At 42.5% G+C, this 18,915-nt stretch overlaps 1 protein-coding gene across 11 annotated transcripts in view; it reads left to right on the top strand.

The window, feature by feature from the left end:
• ASXL2 (ASXL transcriptional regulator 2) overlaps positions 1-18,915 on the top strand; it is a 245,057-nt gene that overhangs the window by 125,988 nt on the left and 100,154 nt on the right. Inside the window, exons 1-2 of one of the 11 annotated variants that reach the window (XM_050948711.1) lie at positions 3,772-3,816; positions 10,130-10,189. The exons of 7 other annotated variants lie outside the window; for them this stretch is intronic. In XM_050948711.1, coding sequence (XP_050804668.1) covers position 10,189 — 1 coding nt within the window. In that variant the 5' untranslated portion in view covers positions 3,772-3,816; positions 10,130-10,188. Of the gene's footprint in view, positions 1-3,760; positions 3,817-10,129; positions 10,190-13,427; positions 13,548-18,915 lie in introns of those variants that run through there. 3 more of the 11 variants (XM_050948703.1, XM_050948713.1, XM_050948710.1) reach the window with 3 other exon arrangements.

Genomic DNA, 18,915 nt, shown 5'->3' on the forward strand with positions numbered 1-18,915 from the left:
GGCATGTCTGTGGCTCAGCACCAGAGAGACTAGTCACTTCCCTTGTCTTCTGGTACGCTTTCCTGAGCTCCTTTATTTTCAGACAGCACCACTGGGTGTCCCTGCTATAGCCTTTTCCCCCCATGCCCTGTGCCATTTTGGCATAGATGTCATCATTTCTTCTGATGGTTCAGAGCTCTGCCCGCACAGACTCTTTTTGCCACACAGCAATCAGAGCCAGTGTCTCCCATTCACTCCACGCTGGCGCACGTTTGTGGCGCTGGGCAGCCATGGTCAGCCGTGCTGGTTAGCTCTCCATGCTGATCAAACAGAAAATGAAATTCAAAAGTTCCCAGGGCTTTTCCTGTGTACCTGGCTGAAGTGCACTGGAGTTGAAAGTGCTGGTCAGAGCGGACACATTGGAGCACTTTGGGAGACCACCTGGAGGCCAAACAAGTCAAACTACAGTGTGCTGTGTCTACACGACCCCTAATTCGACCTGGGAAGGTCAAATCTAGCACTACTCCTCTCGTTGAGGTGGAGTACAGGCATTGATTTGAAAAGCCCTTTAGGTTGGCAGGAAGGGCTCTGTAGGGTAGACAAGCACATTATAAATTCGACTTAATGCGGGGAATGTTGACCTAACGACGTAGTGTTGACCAGCCCCAAAGGTGCATCTAGCCCAGTATCCTGTCTTCTGACAGTGGCCAGTGCCAGGTGCCCAGAGGGAATGAACAGAAGAAGGAATCATCAAGTGATGCATCCTGTCATCCACTCCCAGTTCCCAGGTGTTTTTGTGAGATGCTCACTGTCTGATGGGCATAGGCGCCTAGATCAATGAACATACACATAGTAATAAATATTTTAAGGTCAGTGAAAATACTGACAACTAACTGTTTGGTGCTCCATGCTCAGAGGCCTCTGTGAATAATAAATCTAAATGAAACTGCAAAATTAATGGTTAGGGTAGGCACCCAGAAAATCTGATAAATGAGAATGGGGAATACCCCTTGTTTGGTATTGCACAAAGAGTCCACAAGACTGCTGCTGGTGTTTAATGTCACAGGACAGAGAATTTCAGCCTCATGTACCCACAGTGGAAAAGGCCCTGCCTCCTATCCTGTGTGTGACTCATGATAACTAACACTGCAGTCTCTCCCACTTCTGTCTGCCTTCAGGACACAATGCAAAGATGTTGCAGCAACTCTGAGTGCCCCAAATGATCTTGGTCTGAGGAAGGAGATTGCAGACAGCCGTCCCTGTTTAACTTACTGCTGGACAATTGTTGCAAGAGGTCTGACCTCGAGATCTTGGACTGGGAACCTGTCATATGATGTGGCAGAGAGCTAGAAATCGAACACCAGGAATGTTGTTGAGCAACTTCATCTCTCTGTATCCTGGTTTCACTTTGTGTAAAACAGCAGTAACATTTACCGACCTACCAGGACTGGATGGGAGTTAATATTTCCAAAGCACTTTGAAGATGAAATGCATTATAGAAATACTAAGTATTTATTGTTCATTTTACACTTAGTGCCCTTTGCAGGAATTGCTTTGTAGAATTGTTCTGACTACTTGTTTATAAGGCCATGTCTATGCTGGAGAAATTACCCATGTTAGCCGCTCTATGCCAATGCGAGAGAGCTCTCCTGTCAACATAATTAAACCACCCTCAATGAGCAGAGGTAGTGATGTCAGTGGGAGAGTGTCTCCTGCTGACGCAGTACTGTCCACGTCAGTGCTTCTGACGGTGTAACGTATGTCACTCGGGGGTGTTTCTTTCACACCTCTGAGCAACACAAGTTATACTGACAAAGGTGCTAGTGCAGACATAGCCTATGTAAGAGAAGGTTTTAAAGTCCTGTCTGAAAAAGTGGCACACGTGTCATGTTTTCCAAATGACTGTGTAATCAGATGAATTTACGGTCACCCTAGAAGTACTGATTGTGAGGTGATGTCTAATAATAAACACCTTTCATCTCATCTTTTTTACATGAAAGTGCTGTGCAAACATTATCGTAATCATCCCAACACCTCTGGGAGATGTTTGCATTCTTACAGGAGGTAGTTCAGCAGTAATCTTATTTGGCCAGTCACCAATAAGCATGTGAAAAGAGAAAGTTGTTAAGCAAAAAGTTGAGAGGATTTAGATGTCCAGAGAGAGAGAGAGTCACTTAAAATCAAGGGCAGTGACTTCTGAGATTAAACTTCTTATCATTCAAAAGCATAGCTGCTCTTTATTTTCTCTCCCTCCTGAAGGTTGAGTGTGATGTGACTGTTGGTATGCCCATGCCGAGGGAAGGATATTTTTAACAGTGCTGTAAAAAGAACAGTGTCCTTAGCACAAATTTACCACTATATCAATGGAATTGTGGGCCTCAGCTTCTTAGGATGAGGCCCTAAGCTTTTAACCTTGGAGCTCAACTGGTGGTAACGTAGAGCAGCTGCAAGCATTTTATACCACTGTATCTTCTAGACCAGCTCTGAGCAGTGCTATATGGCTCTGGTAAAAATGTCAGCAACTGGCTTTGTCCTCTCTGTGCAAGCACTCCCGATACTGATGGCATCGATGGAGCAATGTGGTGATAGTGCAGCAAGGAATGATTTTAAGACAGTTGCCAGTGCAGTCACAGCCCTAGGTTCAAGGGCTAGAAGCCTTTGGGGAAAGGTGCAATGTGTGTGATCTCCTACCTCATCCCTAGCTGACACACTGGAGGCCATGTCCCGTGACAAGTTCCAACACGTTCTTACAATGTCTCTTGCTTATAAATGTTTACGCACTATAAAAAGACACAAGGAATATTTGTAGCTATCGATGAGTTTGATTGTTAAATGTTTCTTTTAAATATACTAAAGTCATTATGTCCACTTTAAAAAGGGAACTTCAGCTCTTAGAAATTAGGGGAAAGACTTACAAGGTCATGGAATTCATCCACAAGATTGTTCCCTACAATGTCCTCTCCAGGGCTTTCTCCAGTCATGTCTTAAATGACCCCAATGATAGGGCCTCCATCTGCTCCCTGGAGAGGGGATTCCACAGGCTAAAAGATTTCACTGTTGGGAAATTTTTCCTAATATGCAACCTATAGTTTCCTTCGATTTCTTCCCGGGAGTCCTTCTTCAATTCCTGTGTATCACGCCATATAATTCCTCTCCTTCGCTGTTGTTTATACCCCTGCAAATGCTTGTAAACGGTTGTCATACCCCTCTTGGACATTGGGCCAAGCTATATATATTTAATTAGTTTACTCTTTCCTCAACAATAAGTACCTCCAATTGCAATTACTATCACTCGTCTCTAAATTCGCTTTCTAAAAGAAAAGTATTTTTCCTTGGATTACAGCTGGCACTGAAGGAAAAAGGCATGAGCTGACTATTAGAAGCACAATTGCTCAGTTTATTTCTTCATAACAGAGACACAGCTGCAGATCAAAATAACTGGGAATAGAGGTGTATCCTGTATAAAGAGCAGCAACAGTCCAACAGCGTGACTGACCTCTATACCCTGTTCGTAGCCTCTATCCAGTAGCAGTCTGCAAAACTGCTTGAGTCAACTTCATAGCTTTTGAAGAAAGTTTAGGATCCCAAATTATGAGCACTGCATATTTATACACGTAAAAATGATAAACATAGCTACATTTTATAGCAAAAGGTTTGAAAATCACTTCTTCCTTTATTTACCTGCCAAGTCCCAAGTCCAGGATTCAGTGTCTTCCATGCAAGAGTTGACAGGATCACAAATGCCTGGAGCATTAGAGGAAACTGCTCTCTTCTCTGTTTTAGGTATTTGATGTCATCAGCTGAGGAAGAGGAAACATGGAATCCTGGGCTTGGCAGGTATGTAAAGGAGGAAGTGATTTTCAGACATTTAAAAAAAATCCCAAATCCTACATTACTTCTATATCTGATCTCTCAGATGCCTCATGCTGTGGCGTTCCTGCCCTTCAGTTTCACAGATTTAAACATTGATTGGATGTGCTTTTTGCAAAAACAGCAGACCGAGGCTAAACAAAATAAATAGGACTTGCTTCTTACCCTTAAGGTGGCTAGATTCAGGCAGTGTCTGGCGCCGGAAAGAAGCAAAAGAGAAAGGAAGTGCCTCTTTGAGCAAAGAGCTGCAACTGGGCCTATGGTGTTTCAAGTTAATTTCCAGCAGCAGATGTTTCTTAGCTTACCATAACAGGGGTGGTAGGGCATAGGATAACAGGTGAGATTTCCAGATACCTGGCATCAAATCTGAAGTCAGAGAATTTTTCCAATGACTTTGGTGGGGTCAGGATTTGACCCTTGGATCTTAGACTCCTCAGGACTCGTGCAGCATATTATATAATACCTACTATTTTACATTAATGCTCACATTCACCCTCAGAGATGGGTTAGTTTAATGATTCCCATTGTACAACTCTCTGCAAGCACAGACAAAGGGACTTGCCAAGATCCATTTGTTGTCAAAGGTAGGATTGGAAAGTGGGAGTCCTGCCTGGCAGTTGCCTGCTCTAATTACTGGAGAATACAGCTAGCTGTGTGGTCTGAGCACAGCCTAGGGAATCAGAACTCCAGAGTTCTAACCCAGACTCTGGTACTGACTTGCAGTGTGCGCGCTTGGGTAATAAGCCACTTGGGCTGAAAGTTTCAAGTGACCGCTACTTTTGTGTACATCAGTTTGAGTGACCAACTAGAGCAGTGGTCCCCAACGTGGTGCCTGCGGGTGCCGTGGCACCCGTCAGGGCATCTATGTGTGCCTGCATACTGGTGGGCAGATGAGCATCTGCTGAAATGCTGCCAAGAAGCAGCATCATCCAGAGGCATCGTCGCCGAAATCCCACTGATTTTCTGCGGTTTTTCGGCAGATGCTCCTCCGCCAGCCACGGTCCTCAGTGGCTCGTTGTCTGGCGCCCGCCAGACGAAAAAGATTGGGGACCACTTATCTAGAGACACATAGGGCCTGGCTTTCAGAGGAGCTGAGCACCTGCAGCTTCCTTTGAAGCCAGCTGCAGTCATGCATGCTTGACACCATTAAACATCGAGCCCTAATGTGTAAAAGTTGGTTACCTGTAAGTATGGATATTTTTGTAAATTTTTTGCATCAGTCTCTCTGTCTCAGATACTTGTATTTGAAGTGAATAGAATAACAAACAGTCCTGGGTGGTAGGTGTGAATATTAATGAAATAATGTGTCAAACTCTGGTTGGTAAATTCATTCAGCCCCAGTAGGGGCAGAATAGTTGTACAGACATAACTGAGGGTGCAAATTTGCCCTGGCTCATAAAGCTCTTTGAACAAAAAAGAGCTTATTATTGTAATAATTGACTGATATTTGTCCTTTAATTCCAAGAGATTGCTCTGTCCATAATTTCTGTTATCTTAATAAAAATACTGGCATTCACCTTTAATAGAAGTTCTGCTTTTTAATAAATGTAGTTTCCTAATACTGAATGCATTATTTCTTGCCTAGATGTAATTTCCATTAAGTACAAAGGAATTATACCCAGCAACTAAGACAGAAAATATCATCATATATTGCCTCTATGTAAAACCATGGTATGCCCACATCTTCAATACTGTGTGCAGATATGGTTGCCCCATCTTGAAAAAGATCTATTGGAATTGGAAAAGGTTCAGAAAAGGGCAACAAAAATGATTAGGAGTCTAGAATGGCTGTCATACGAGGAGAGATTAATAAATCTGGGACTTTTCAGCTAGGAAGAGACGACTAAGGGGGGATATGATAGAGGTCTATAAAATCATGACTGATGTGGAGAAAGTAAATAAGGAAGTGTTATTTACTCCTCCTCATAACACAAGTACTAGATTTACTCCTTCTCATAACACAAGAACTAGGGGTCACCCAATGAAATTAATAGGTAGCAGGTTTAAAACCAACAAAGTATTTTTTCACACAACGCACAGTCAGGCTGTAGAACTCCTTGCTAGAGGATGTTGTGAAGGCCAAGACTATAACAGGTTTCAAAAAAGAACTAGATAAGTTCCTGGAGGACAGGTCCATCAATGGCTGTTAGCCGGAGTGGACAAGGACGGTGCCTCAGCCTCTGTTTGCCTGTATATTCATTCTCTCTGGAGCACCTGGCATTGGCCACTATCGGAAGATGGGATACTGGACTAAATGGACCTTTGGTCTGACCCAGTATGGCCGTTCTTATGTTAACTAACCCTAAAACATATGCACAAGTAATGAACCTGAGTGCAATTTAAGTAGCTCAGTAAATAACAAGTTACTGTAGGTCAAACCAAAATAGCAAATTAGTCAAGGGTGGAAATGTGACCCAAAACAAGCAATCAGATTTCACTCCCATTGTGGTACTGTAGCTAAAATGATGGCCTTGAGGAGCTTAGTTGATATCACTGTTGGTGTGGCTTTAGGGTGTGGGTGTGTGGGCATAGAGGAGTCAAACCAAACCAAGCATCCACTACAGGACCAACAGCTTGATGGTTCTTAGGTCTTCAGTTTGAATTTTTCTATGCTTGGCAGGAGCAGCAAGGCTAGTGATTCCAGTTGATCTGCACTGGCTGTTACCAGATTAATCAGACTAAGTTGGTGACTGTTAGATGCACCAGAAATTGGGAGTTGCTCAATTGACAGTTAAATTGACAACTTGTCAAGGCCTTAAAGAAGAGTAATATAATTAATGCAAATCGACATGGGTTTATGGAAAATAGATCATGCCAGATTAATTTGATATTGTTTTTTGATAAGATGATTTTGGTTGATAAAAGTAATAGCGTTAACATAATATACTTAGACTTCTGAAAGAATATTGGTTTGATTTCTGGAAGTATGTTGGTTTGACTTATTACCACACAACATTTAGATTAAAAACTAGAATTTATGAAAATTAGCGGAGCACACATTAAATGGATTAAAAACTGGCTAGGTCTCAAAATGAATTGTAAACTGAGAACTGTCGTTGTCAGATGCCACCAGTATGGTGCTCTGCTCTGTTCAGTGTTGATAACGGTCAGCTGTGTACGTGTGTTTCCTCTGTGTGATGCCCTGGCTCTGCAGATCGCTGACATAGCAGATCTTGAGCGAGCCCCCAATGACCACAGACTCCAATAAGGTACGAAGGCACCCAGCCAGGTTTATTGTCAAATGAAACACAGTAATAGTTTCCAGCAGACTCTACATGACATACTACAAATATGTGCCCCCTGGCAATGGACCGGCACAGTCATTGGTGGGACTCTCCACTGCCTCCTAGGCCAGACAGACACCGCCCTGGGGTGTATTCTTATACATAGGTACAAACAAGTTACACATCACTCCTGACGTATTGAAGTGCAACCCCTCTACGTAGCAAGGTGCCGCCTCTCTCCTTGTATGTAGAATGATAGATTTTAAGGTCAGAAGGGACCATTATGATCATCTAGTCTGACCTGTTGCACAATGCAGGCCACAGAATCTCACCCACTCACTCCTGTATCAAACCTGTATCTGAGCCATTGAAGTCCTCAAATCATGGTTGTTGGTTCAAACCAAACAACTCTATCCATCATAAAAGCAGCACAGAGTCCTGTGGCACCTATAGACTAACAGACGTATTGGAGCATGAGCTTTCGTGGGTGAATACCCACTGCGTCGGCTCTGTGGCCAAAAAAGCTAATGTGATCCTGGGATGCATAAACAGGGGAATCCTGAGTAGGAGTAAAGAGATTATTTCACCTCTATTTAGTACTGGTGTGACTGCTGCTGGAATACTGTGTCCAGTTCTGGCAGCTGCAATTCCAGAAGGATGTTGATAAAGTGGAGAGGGGTCAGAGAAGACCTGTGAGCCTGATTAAAGATTTAGAAAATCTTCCTTCCAGTGATAGACTCAAGGCACTCTGTCCGTTTACATTATCAAAGAGATAGTAAAGGGGTGACTTGATCACAATTAAAAAGTATGTGCATGGGGAACAAATATTTGATGATTGGCTCTTCAGTCTAGCAGAGGAAGGTCTAACACTAGCCAATGGCTGGAAGTTGAATTTTTGACAGTGAGGGTGATTAACCATTGGAACAATTTACCAAAGATTGTGGTGGATTCCTCATCACTGACCATTTCTAAATCAAGATTGGATGCTTTTCTAAAAGATCTGCTCTAAAAATTATTTGGGGTAAATTCTCTGGCCTGTGTTATACAGGACATCAGACTAGATGATCACAATGCTCCCTTCTGGCCTTGGAGTCTATAAATACAGAGCTGTACCTACAGGTAGTTGGTCAGACTAAGCTGGAATAATGTACAGGTCTGTCGCATCTTATGCTGGGGTTACGTTCCGCAGTCAGCATGTAAAGCGAAAATCGCATCTAGTCAAAATTACATTGAGTGTAATGGCAAGTGGAATCGCCCGCACTACAGTTACTGTATTAACATTATTTTTCTCTTGTTTTTGCCAACCATGTAAAGCTGAAATAGTGCATGTTAAATGCACGTAAGATGCGACAGACCTGTATGCTGAGACCTTTCATCACTGTAGACTAACTCATTTGGAAAGATGAAGGGGCCCATAATCTACATGGTAGTGCTCTGTGATCCGTACACTTTGGCCACCTCAATCTAGAGGACTCCTGCCAGTGTGCCTCACATAGTTACCAGGCAGAGCTGGAATGCTGTATCACAACTCTGAAATCTGGAAACTTCGTTTGACCATCTTGAGCACTGATCAAAATTGGATGTTTCTTCCTAAAGATCTGCTCTATTTCAACTTACAATTTTGTACTAAATAGTAGAGTATGTAAGCCAGAGCGTATAGGAGTCGTTAATTCCAGAGCTGATCTGTAGCTAAAACACTGAAGAAATTTATTAGAGTTTAATGTCTTTCTAGTTATTTTTAAGCAGAGCAAACAAACATAAAGCTAAAAGTAAAATGTGCTTTTCTATGTTGCTGTAGTAATATGTAGTGAGTTTCTCTCATGCCACCTCTACAGGGCATTGGCACTGTGATTGCCACATTTTCTGATTTAAAGATGCCATAATTCTATTGGCGAGAGGTATTGCGGGTGATAGATTCATTCACTTCAGCGCTCCCAGTTTCAGACTGCTGACATTACAGTGCTCAATAGGAAGTAAGGTCTGTCTGATCAGAGGAAAAAATGCTGCTTGCAGTTTCAGCCTGGATTATATTTTTCACACCAGTTTCCTGGATATTAAATGTCGTTTTTATTTTCATCTGTTAATGGCATGAGACCAATGGAGAGTGCAATAGGAAAGATAAGATAGAACAAGGGAAGTTTTGCTTCAAGGCTAAACTTGACACTCATATCAGCTTGGCCATTGATATAATCACATGGGTCCCTGTTTTTTTATTGCACTTGGTTTTAAACTTTGCCCTTGCCTTCAAGGCCTTGCACAACTTGAACTTGGTCTGCATCTCCACTCTTGTCTTTTTGTTATGTAGTTCTGCCAATGATACCAATTTCAAGACCCCATTTGTCTCATTTTTCCATTCCCACCTCTGTTCCTTTACCCCCAGCTCCAGTTGCACATGAAATGCTCTTTGTCATCTCAGTTTCCAGTGCTCTGCCCCCTTGTCTGTCCTTAAGGATGCAGGCAAGAAGTGAGCTAACTATTAAAATGACAGAAAAACCTTCTCCCTGTGGGCTTTCTTAGATTGCAAACTCTTTGGGACAGCATCTGTCTACACTGTGCAGAGCACATTGCCCGTGTTTAACAAATGAGACAAGAATGGTTTCAAACTAAATAAATTGATGCTTCTCTGATAAAAAGGAGGATAGACTAGAGAAGGTGATCGCTCCCAAATACTAGTGTAGTCCTTCTGCCAGGTGGAGTCATCCACGACAAGGGCTGGTTTTAATATGTAGGGGTTTTCTCAAAAATACAACACATAACCAGTTTGAATCATTACCCAGTAACCTGGGAAAATTACACACCAGCTTCTGGGTGCCTCTAAGAGGCAATACATCCCCTCTTGCAAGGACAGAGTCTAAGTGTAGAAAAGAAACTTTTAATAAAAAGGAGGAAAGTATCTTGGCATTAACTTGGGAAAACTTCACAAGCAGGATTCATAAACATCAAACCATGAGTAAAACACCCACCCCAGAGTACGTTGGGCAGTGTCTTTTTTGCCTCAGGTTCTTAAATCTAACACCCAACAGTTCCTTTAATATGCCTCTCCCTTCTTCCTCCAGTGCACCCTACTCACAGTTGCAGACCTAGAGTTCATGTGCAAGTTCACCTCCCACCCTACAGTAAGAGGAAAGCACCTTGTTCACTCCGCTGTCCAGGCACTCACTCTGGCATCAGCTGCTCCGCCAGCCGCTCACCGCTCCGCACCCTCTGAGATGTCTTGAGGTCCCACCACTTAACACGGCTCTCAGTGATTTCAGCTGGTAGTTGGGGAGCCTCACGGCTAGTGCAGGCTAGACAGTTTCTTTCATCGGAGACATTGTCCCAAAGCCGCTCTAATGCTTAGACCTGGTTATTGGTGATTTCAGCTCTATTGGTCTGCAACAAAAGAGTCTCAGTTGAAACTTCTTCAGCTCTGTTATTACACAGTAGAGAGGGAAAGGTCAAATGCTGTCTAGGATCCTTATGGAGAGTCCACATGACCAGGTATAAGCATCTGTCCCCACCCTCTCTTATCTTGACTAGGCTTTGGCACCCCTACCCCCTGCTTAGCAAGAGCAGTTCTGCTGCCCTGATTCACACAACAGGGATAACAACCCTTTATTATCCCTGCACTCAATAACAAAGTGACTTGTAATCCAACACCCACCAAAAGTGATCATTTGGGCAATGCAGCTCCATCATGCTCTGCACCTAGGTAGAGTGGGTGTGTCTATGCAAACAAGGTTGGCTCCTGAAGTCCTCTTCCCCCGCTCATCACTAGATGTCAGGGGAGAGCTCATTCAGACCCTGCTTGCACTAGGAATTGGAGACTTTTCATCCAAAGATTTTTGAGCCCTTTAATAATGTTAATTTAGCCTCCCAAATGCTCAATGAGGAAAGTATCTTAATTTTGCCAGGAATGAAAATAAGGCACTGCAGAAAAATTTAAATGACATACCCAGTGTCTCTCAGCAACCCAGAGACCAAGCTGGGGAGAGAAGCCAGGTGTCCTGGTTCTCAAACCTCTGTTGTGTTCACTGGATAGCTCATAGCTGCATCAAATATCAAACACATTCCTTGGGGAGGAAAACAGCTAGGTGACTGTTTAATAATGACACCTTTAACCACCATACTTTGAATTCCTTAGTTTTCTGTGGCAACCTTAGGAGATACTAAACTGTTCTTCTGCATCAGTGCACACTGACCTGGACTATTTACCCTTGCTAGCAACACGAGACAGAATGGCATACCTCCGTTCTCTAGTACTAGTTCCTTAGTCTTATCCTGTCTGTAGCTGGGAAATACCACCAAAACTTGTCTTTTGTGGACGGTGAGCCCAGTACATCTTTTCCTTTTCTATATATAATTTCCTTGCCCAGCAGTAACTTACATGCATGAACTTCCTCATGAACTTCTAAAAGCACCCATCAGACGTAGTGAATAGCCATAGAATTGTTGTGAAATCTTATAACACAAAATCCCAGTTGCTATGACACTGTCTATTCAGCATGAACCTCAGCAGATTGACATCGTTTATCTGATCAAATATTCTGAATATGCTCAGTTATTTCACAAGATCACAATAGCTTTAGCTCTTTGATTTTAGATTTCTATGCAAAGTCAATGTAACAAAAAGAGGAGACTGTTCTCTCCTCTCAGAGACTGCAGGTGCGTCCTGGAGCACCTCCACTACTGAAAACATGTAAGCAACTGTAAGCAGACATGCTTGAGAGTAACCCATCTGAACAGGCACCCACACTGAAGACAGCTGTTATTTGACTGTACCCCAAAGAATGCATTCTAGGGTGAGAAGTATTGCAGGGAATCTTTCAGGGCTGTTTTGTTTTTTTAACTAAAGGTGACATCTATATGTGAGTGATCCCTTCAGTGTCTGGAGAGTCCCCAACAAGCTGGTATAGCTAGAGACGCATTTCTGGCCAAGAGTGACAAGCCAAGTTCAGTGGTGATTCTTTTATTCTTTCCATCCACATGGTGCTTCTTTTATTGTTGCCACCATAAGGGGTGGATGGTAACAATGTGAGAAGCAATAAAGGGAGGAAATGTGCTCTTTAGACTATAAACCAAAAACTAAAGAAATCACTAGCAAAGCGAAAACTAGATAGGGAAAACCCCTGGTGTGATGGTTGACTTCCTACAGCTTATCACTGAAACAGCAATGTGAGAAATAATCTCAATGAAGGGCACATTTATTTAGTCTGAATTCAACCCTGTGCAGAGGGTTTGCAAAAGGCCCTTTTTCACTTATGTCCACGTAAGCATTTTTGCATTTCAGCACAAGCACAATCTTATTTCACTGAGAGTTTGCCAATTGCTGTATGTCTTGCTTGAAATTTGGCCCCTTTAGCTAATTTTCAAGCAAAGTTAAAATTTGTGTATTGGTGTTCAGTGCAAAGATAGGCATCGAAAAAACAAGAGGAGATCGGGGGGACCTGAGTTTTATATGGCTTCAGGCTGCAGTGAAGAGGAAAAAAATCTGTCTACGGTCAGATCTGTAGGCCACCCCAGAAGCCACATGGCTACGTGTGAGCAAGACAGTATGGCACTGTTTTCCTTTTAGATTTCAGAGAGAGAATGAGTTGTTTTTCTCTCACAAGATAATATTCATATTTGGTCCGTTAAGTACCTTTTCTCTAAGGGTCTCTCGGTGCCTTAAAAACAAATGAATTAAGTCTCACATCCTGCTATAGATTACAAGGCCAAAATGGACCATTATGATCACAGTCTGACTTCCTGCATCGAGCCTGTAACTTGTCCACTGTCCCTCTTAAAATTCCAATTGTTGTAATTCAGATGTAGTCAAAATGCGGCCTGCAGCTGAGAAGGGACCTACAGTTGTAAAATATCCAGGTAACCACTGATCATTTTTACATTTGTCTATCATTTAAGAGACCTTTGAGGTTTATATTCTATAAACTGAGTCCTGTGTAATTTGAATGGGGCTGTGAATTGCAATAGCAAGCCATGTTAGTGCAGCATGCAAAAACGGAGCTGCAAGGGGAGAACGCAGAGCTCTAGCAGGGCTCAGTGAAGTGACTGCAGACTGGGTTAGAGGGTGAACAGATGAGCTGTGTTCTCTCCCCCTCCTCTTGCTTAGAGGCTTTGAGCTGAGCTCTGTGGAACTTTGCAGTATAGTTTAATGTGACATCATTTTTGCTCATATACATATAAAACAGGAAACACATTCAGATAACATCAACAGCCACTTCCTTATATGTACAAAAATAAAGCGCTCTGACAGCAGCAAAACTGACACTTTGATTTTAAAATGGATAGAAACCCAGCATTTGTAGACCCACATGGGCATTACCCTGAGCCAATCAGGAGCATAGGGGAAAAAATTTAAAAACAAACCTTGTACATTGCAATTAGAATCCATGCATCTTAGCTGAGGGTGAGCGGAAGCCTGGAACATTGATTGCAAATCTTCACAACGAGAAACAATGTTGAGAGAGCAGCCTTACGAAATTCCTCTCCAAGGTAAGATGAAATTACTTGATTAGGCAGCTGCTAACAAACTGTCCTTTGTAAGGAGCTAGGTGGTTGGTTTTTGGAGGGCTTGCTTGTAGTTTCTGCTATTGTAGTAAGAGGTAAGACCAGCTCGATGCCTTTCTCTTTGACTAGGAAATGGAACAGCTGCCAAACTTTTTCCTTTTTTGTTTTAACAATAAGAATACAGCTTTTCTGGACACAACCCAGTGTTTGTAAAAGGGTGTTGCCAAGTCACTTCGGATTATACATATTATTTCACGTTAGCCTGGAAGCTTGAAATTGAAATGTTTCAGTGCCAAATGCCTTATCCACCATTTCATATACGTCTTCGTTGTTGTAGGGTCACTTGTGAACAGTGCGTATGATTGCTCAGTATTACTAGGCTGTGTGCGCATCCTGGTTTGTCATTCCAGGGTCACTTGTGAGCACTGGATTACTGGCATAGGCTTGTTTACTTAATTTTTTTTTTTTTTAAACAGGCTGCATTGAACTTGCCTGAAAAAAAAAACCCACAGAACCAAGTTCTGTTTCTATATAGGTCAGTAGCAAAACTTCAGTTAATAGGATCAGAATCAAGCCCATAAAGTATTTAAAAAAATGACTTTTGCAAACTGAGTTAAGGAAATAAAGGATAATTGACTCCGGTATGAGACTACCCAAATTTCACAATGTCTCTTAACAGCTGATGCAATGGGAGGTGGTTTTATTTTGTAGTTTGTCTGAGATTTCTGGTGTCCTTAGCTGACCCTGCCTAATCAGCAGTGTGCAGACAGGGAGAGTCCTTATCATTTTGTCTAAACTGGCACGTCTTTAAGAATTTCCTTGTATCGATCAGATGGTCTTCTAGCTTTCTGTAGCAAACTGAAGAGTAAGTTCAGCTGATTGAATTTTGGTAAAGAACTTGGGGCCAGAAAGAAGGAGGGGAAATTACATTCTTTAAGCACATATTGTGTGGCAAGAAGAATTGCATACTCTGGGAGATGTATACTGGAGGTCACATACAACCACCGGTAAAACATCACTGGCTTGTCTAAAAAAGTATATTTTTCTAACACAAAAAATATTCCATGCTAGATAAAGATGAATAGGTGTTTACACAGGGACAGAGGAGAATCACAACCAGTAATATATTGGCATATTTCCCAAAGCTGAGGGAAATTATGATTGAAATTGATGAAGAGGAAAAATATAAACAGTAACTGAATGTTTAAAAAGAGTTCAAGGAGAACAAGTAGGAGTTTTTCATGTATGTTAGGAACAAAAGTCTAATTGGTATAGGCCCGTTAGTAGATGGGGATGGTAAAATTGTTCATGTAGAAAAGGCAGATTGAGATGTTCAGTAAATATTTCTGTTCTGTATTTGAAAGACACAGGATATGATATTCCTGTCACATGAGGATGATGAAATGCTTCTCAGTCCACTCGCAGCTCAGAAGAATGTCAGCACTACTAGCGATAAGCCCAGATAACTTGCACCCAGGATTCAAAAACTGGTGGTTGAGGAGATCTCTGTCTCACTGATGTTAATTTTTAATAAATATTGAATCCTGGGAAGATTCCAGGAGACTGGAAGAGTAAGAGTGTTGTGCCAGTATTCGCAAACGGGGTGACCCATGTAATTATAGAATGGTTAACCTGACATCAATCCCATGCAAATTAATAGAAAAACTGATATGGGATTCAATCAATAAAAAAAAACGAAGGATGAGGAATATAATTAATGTCAGTCAACATGGGTTTATGGAAAGTAGGTCCTGCGTAGGAAGCCTGATTTCATATTTTGATGAGATTATAAATTTAGTTGATAGAGATAACTGCAGATATAATATACTTAGATTTTTGTAAGGCATCTGACTTTCTATTTCTAGTGGGTTTCTGTAGAGATCAGTACAGGATCCAATGCTATTCAGTATTTTTATTAATGATTTGGGATAAATATAAAATCATGGTTAATAAAATTTGCAGATTACAGAAAGTTGTGGAGTAGTAACAGGACAGGGCAGTCATACAGAGTGGTCTGGATCACTGGTAAGCTGGGCCCATTCAAACAAAATGCCTTAAATACAGCCAAATTCAAAGTTATGCACCTAGGAACGAAGCATGCAGGTAATGCGCACAGAATGGGGGACTGTATCCTGAAAAGCAGTGATTCTGAAAAGGATTTAGGGGTCACAGTAGACAAGCAGCTGAACATGAGTTGCCAAGGTGATGCTGTGGCAAAAAGGGCTAATGCAATCCGTGGATGAGTAAGGAAGTAGTGGGTAGGAGTGAGAGGTTTTACATCTGTATACAGCACTGGTGAGACCAAGACTGGAATAATACATCAGTTTCTGGTGTCCACATTTGAAAGAGGATGTTGAAAAATTGGAGAAGATGCAGAAAAGAACCACAAAAATAATTTGACGGCTGGAAAAAGTGCCTTACAGTGAAAGACTTAAGTTGCTCAATTTGTTTAGTGTATCAAGAAGAACATCAAGAGGAGATTTCATTATGGTACCTTCACAGGGAGAAAATAACTGGCACTAGAGCTTTTTAATCTAGTGGAGAAAGGCATAAGAAGAACCAGTGGCTGGAAGTTAAAACCAGACACATTCAGATTAGAAATAAGCCACAATTTTTTAACAATGAAGGTTGATTTAACTATTGGAAAAAACTACTAAGGGAAAGGATGGATTTTCTATCTCTTCAGCAGCTCTTGGTAGCTAGCTGGGGGGAAAATAGCTGTGGCTAAAACTTCACAGTTCATAGCAGCTTATCATGCTGCCATGGTGTAACAAGGCCCTTCGTTCGCCTGTGCACAGATCAGCCAGAAACCTCCTTTAACTGCAATCACTAGTGCATTTTTATTAACAGTGTCAGCTCCCACCACCTTCTATTTACAGATTGTTGTAAACCAGCAACCTGGGGTCAGCTGGCTTCTCCAGCCAGCAGGGATGCACAGCCTGTGGCTCCACCCTTTCCTTGCTTCCCCGCCCACTTCTTTCCTGCCAGCTTTATATAGCCCCCTGGCTAATAAAGCCCGTGGGTGCTTCTGTTCCACCAGTCAGGCGTCGCAAACCCAGCCAGCCCCAATTAATACTTCTTAATTGGAGCTGGGCTAACAGGGACCTGGCTCAGGACCTCCTGGCCAACACCCTGTTACACATGGCCTTTATGTTTCTCTCCCTCTGAGTTATGTGGCAGTGTGTGAATTCTTCTTGTATAGGACATTGACTGTATTTTCCCACATCTGTAACAATTTAAAGCAGGGGTTTCAAATCCTCCCCTCCCCTCCTCCCCCCTCCGCAGCCCGTAAAGGCTACGTGTCCCAGCATGCTATTTAGATCAGTATGAAGCATTGCATACTGGGGCCTGTCATTTCTATGGACCACACCTTTCTATTAAAGATGAAAGATTGCTAGGCCAAGATTTTTACTTTTGAAAATTCAGCTTGATACTTAGGTGGCTAAATAAAAGTTTAGGAGCCTCACTTTTAAAAAATTATGGCACAGAAGTCTGTTGCTTGCAAATTAAGTGCAATCCTCTGAGTCTGTCAAGATACCAGTGGGGCATTACACTGGGCAAGATTTGGATTAATTTTTAAAAAAATAATTAAAAATTAGGTCAAGAGTGAGTCCGTAAGTTTTCCTCCTGATGACATCAGTGTGTCATAGTTTTAAAACAGATTTCCTCAGTTCTGTGCAGTTAAACACTGCTTTTAATATAGGTCCACAATATAAAAAGAACAGGGCATATACTCTTATCTGTATAAAACAAGGGGAAATTCAGATCTGAAGACTTGTAAATTATGGGCCCCAAATTCCTTGTCCAATGGCCCTTGAATCTCTGCATAAAATTGTATTGTTGCACTTGCAGCAAAATGTAATTTGTTCTCAGAAGAACAATGGGAGCCACTTCCCATTATTGTGTCTCCATGTAAAAGAGGCCCAACAGAGGGTGATTCCCTTCCCTCAAGGAAGAAGGGCTGCCACTGTCAAGGCTGGATTGTGGTCAGAACGAGTGTCCACAGTCAGGAGTCGAGAGTCAGCTGGATCAGGGTACCAGAGGGTCAGAGGCAAGAGACAAACCAGAGATCAGAACCACGTGTCAAAGGTCAGGAGCCAAGCCAGGTCAGGATGCCAGGGAGTCAAGCCAGGGGACCAGGAGGCAGAGAAACAAGGTACACAGAGGAGGGTGGATCCCAGTTGTTTGGACAGCTTCCTGTTCCTATTGCTGGGAGAAGGAGGACCAGGGGGCCATTTGGCTGCCGAGTGGAGGGTTGAAGCATGGCAGCTCCTGTGGAACCAGGTTTGAGGTGTGTGGGTCATGACATCACCCTTGCCCCTACGGGCACCCTTTGGGTTACATGGTTCCAGGTTTTTCGGGGTAGCTCCTATGGAAAGTCTGAACCAACATGGGGGCGTGAACATTCTCCACTAGCTTCCAAGTGCATTCCTCTGGCCCATAGCCTTCCCAGTCAATCAGGTACCACAGTTTACCTTGCTTGATCTTGGAATCGAGGACTTTGAGGATGATGTATTCCTCTTCACCTTGTACTTGCACTGGTGGGGGCAATGATTGGGCTCTGTGGGGATATGTATTCTCAGTGTAGGGTTTTAGGAGTGAGACATAGAATATAGGGTAGACTCTAAGGGATTGAGAGAGCTGGAACTCAAAGGTGACTGGTTTGATTTGTTGCTGAATCCAACACAGGCAAGTGAAGGACTCAGTTTGTTTTGAAGAATTTGAGATGAACCTTCGGGAAAAATTTGCAAAGCCTAGAAAATGCTGGCTGTTGTGCACTTTGTGGGAGGCTGCCCAGTCACGGACAGGCTAGACTTTGCATAGGTCCATATTGATTCCTTCCAGGGACAGGATGAAACCCAGGAACTCAGTCGAGGTCTGATAGAAAGCACAGCTTTCGAATTTAGCATAGAGACAGTGTTGCTGTAGTCTCTCCAGAACTGTGAAGACATGAGTGGTGTGTTGGTCCAGATTGAGAAGATCAGTATATCATTTAAGTATATCTCTACAAACTGGTCCTATAGGTCTTGTAGCACATCATTAATGAAATGCTGGAATGTTCCTGAGGCATTAGTGAATCCAAATGGTATGACAAAATATTCAGAGTGGTCATAGTGGTTTTGAAAGGCAGTTTTCCACTCATCCCTCTCTTGGATATGGACGAGATTGTAAACTTCGTGGACATCCACTTTTGTGAATATGCAGACGGCCCCAGCAGCTCAGGGATTGGGGTAGTGGGTAGTGGGTTGTTACCTGGTTTAGGGCTTGGTAATCAATGCAGAGACAGAGGCTGCCATCTTTCTTTTTTACAAAAAGGACTGGGGCACCATATGGTGAGGTTGACCTGTGGATG

Source organism: Gopherus flavomarginatus, chromosome 4 (genome assembly GCF_025201925.1).
Source record: "Gopherus flavomarginatus isolate rGopFla2 chromosome 4, rGopFla2.mat.asm, whole genome shotgun sequence".
Lineage (NCBI taxonomy): Eukaryota > Metazoa > Chordata > Testudines > Testudinidae > Gopherus > Gopherus flavomarginatus.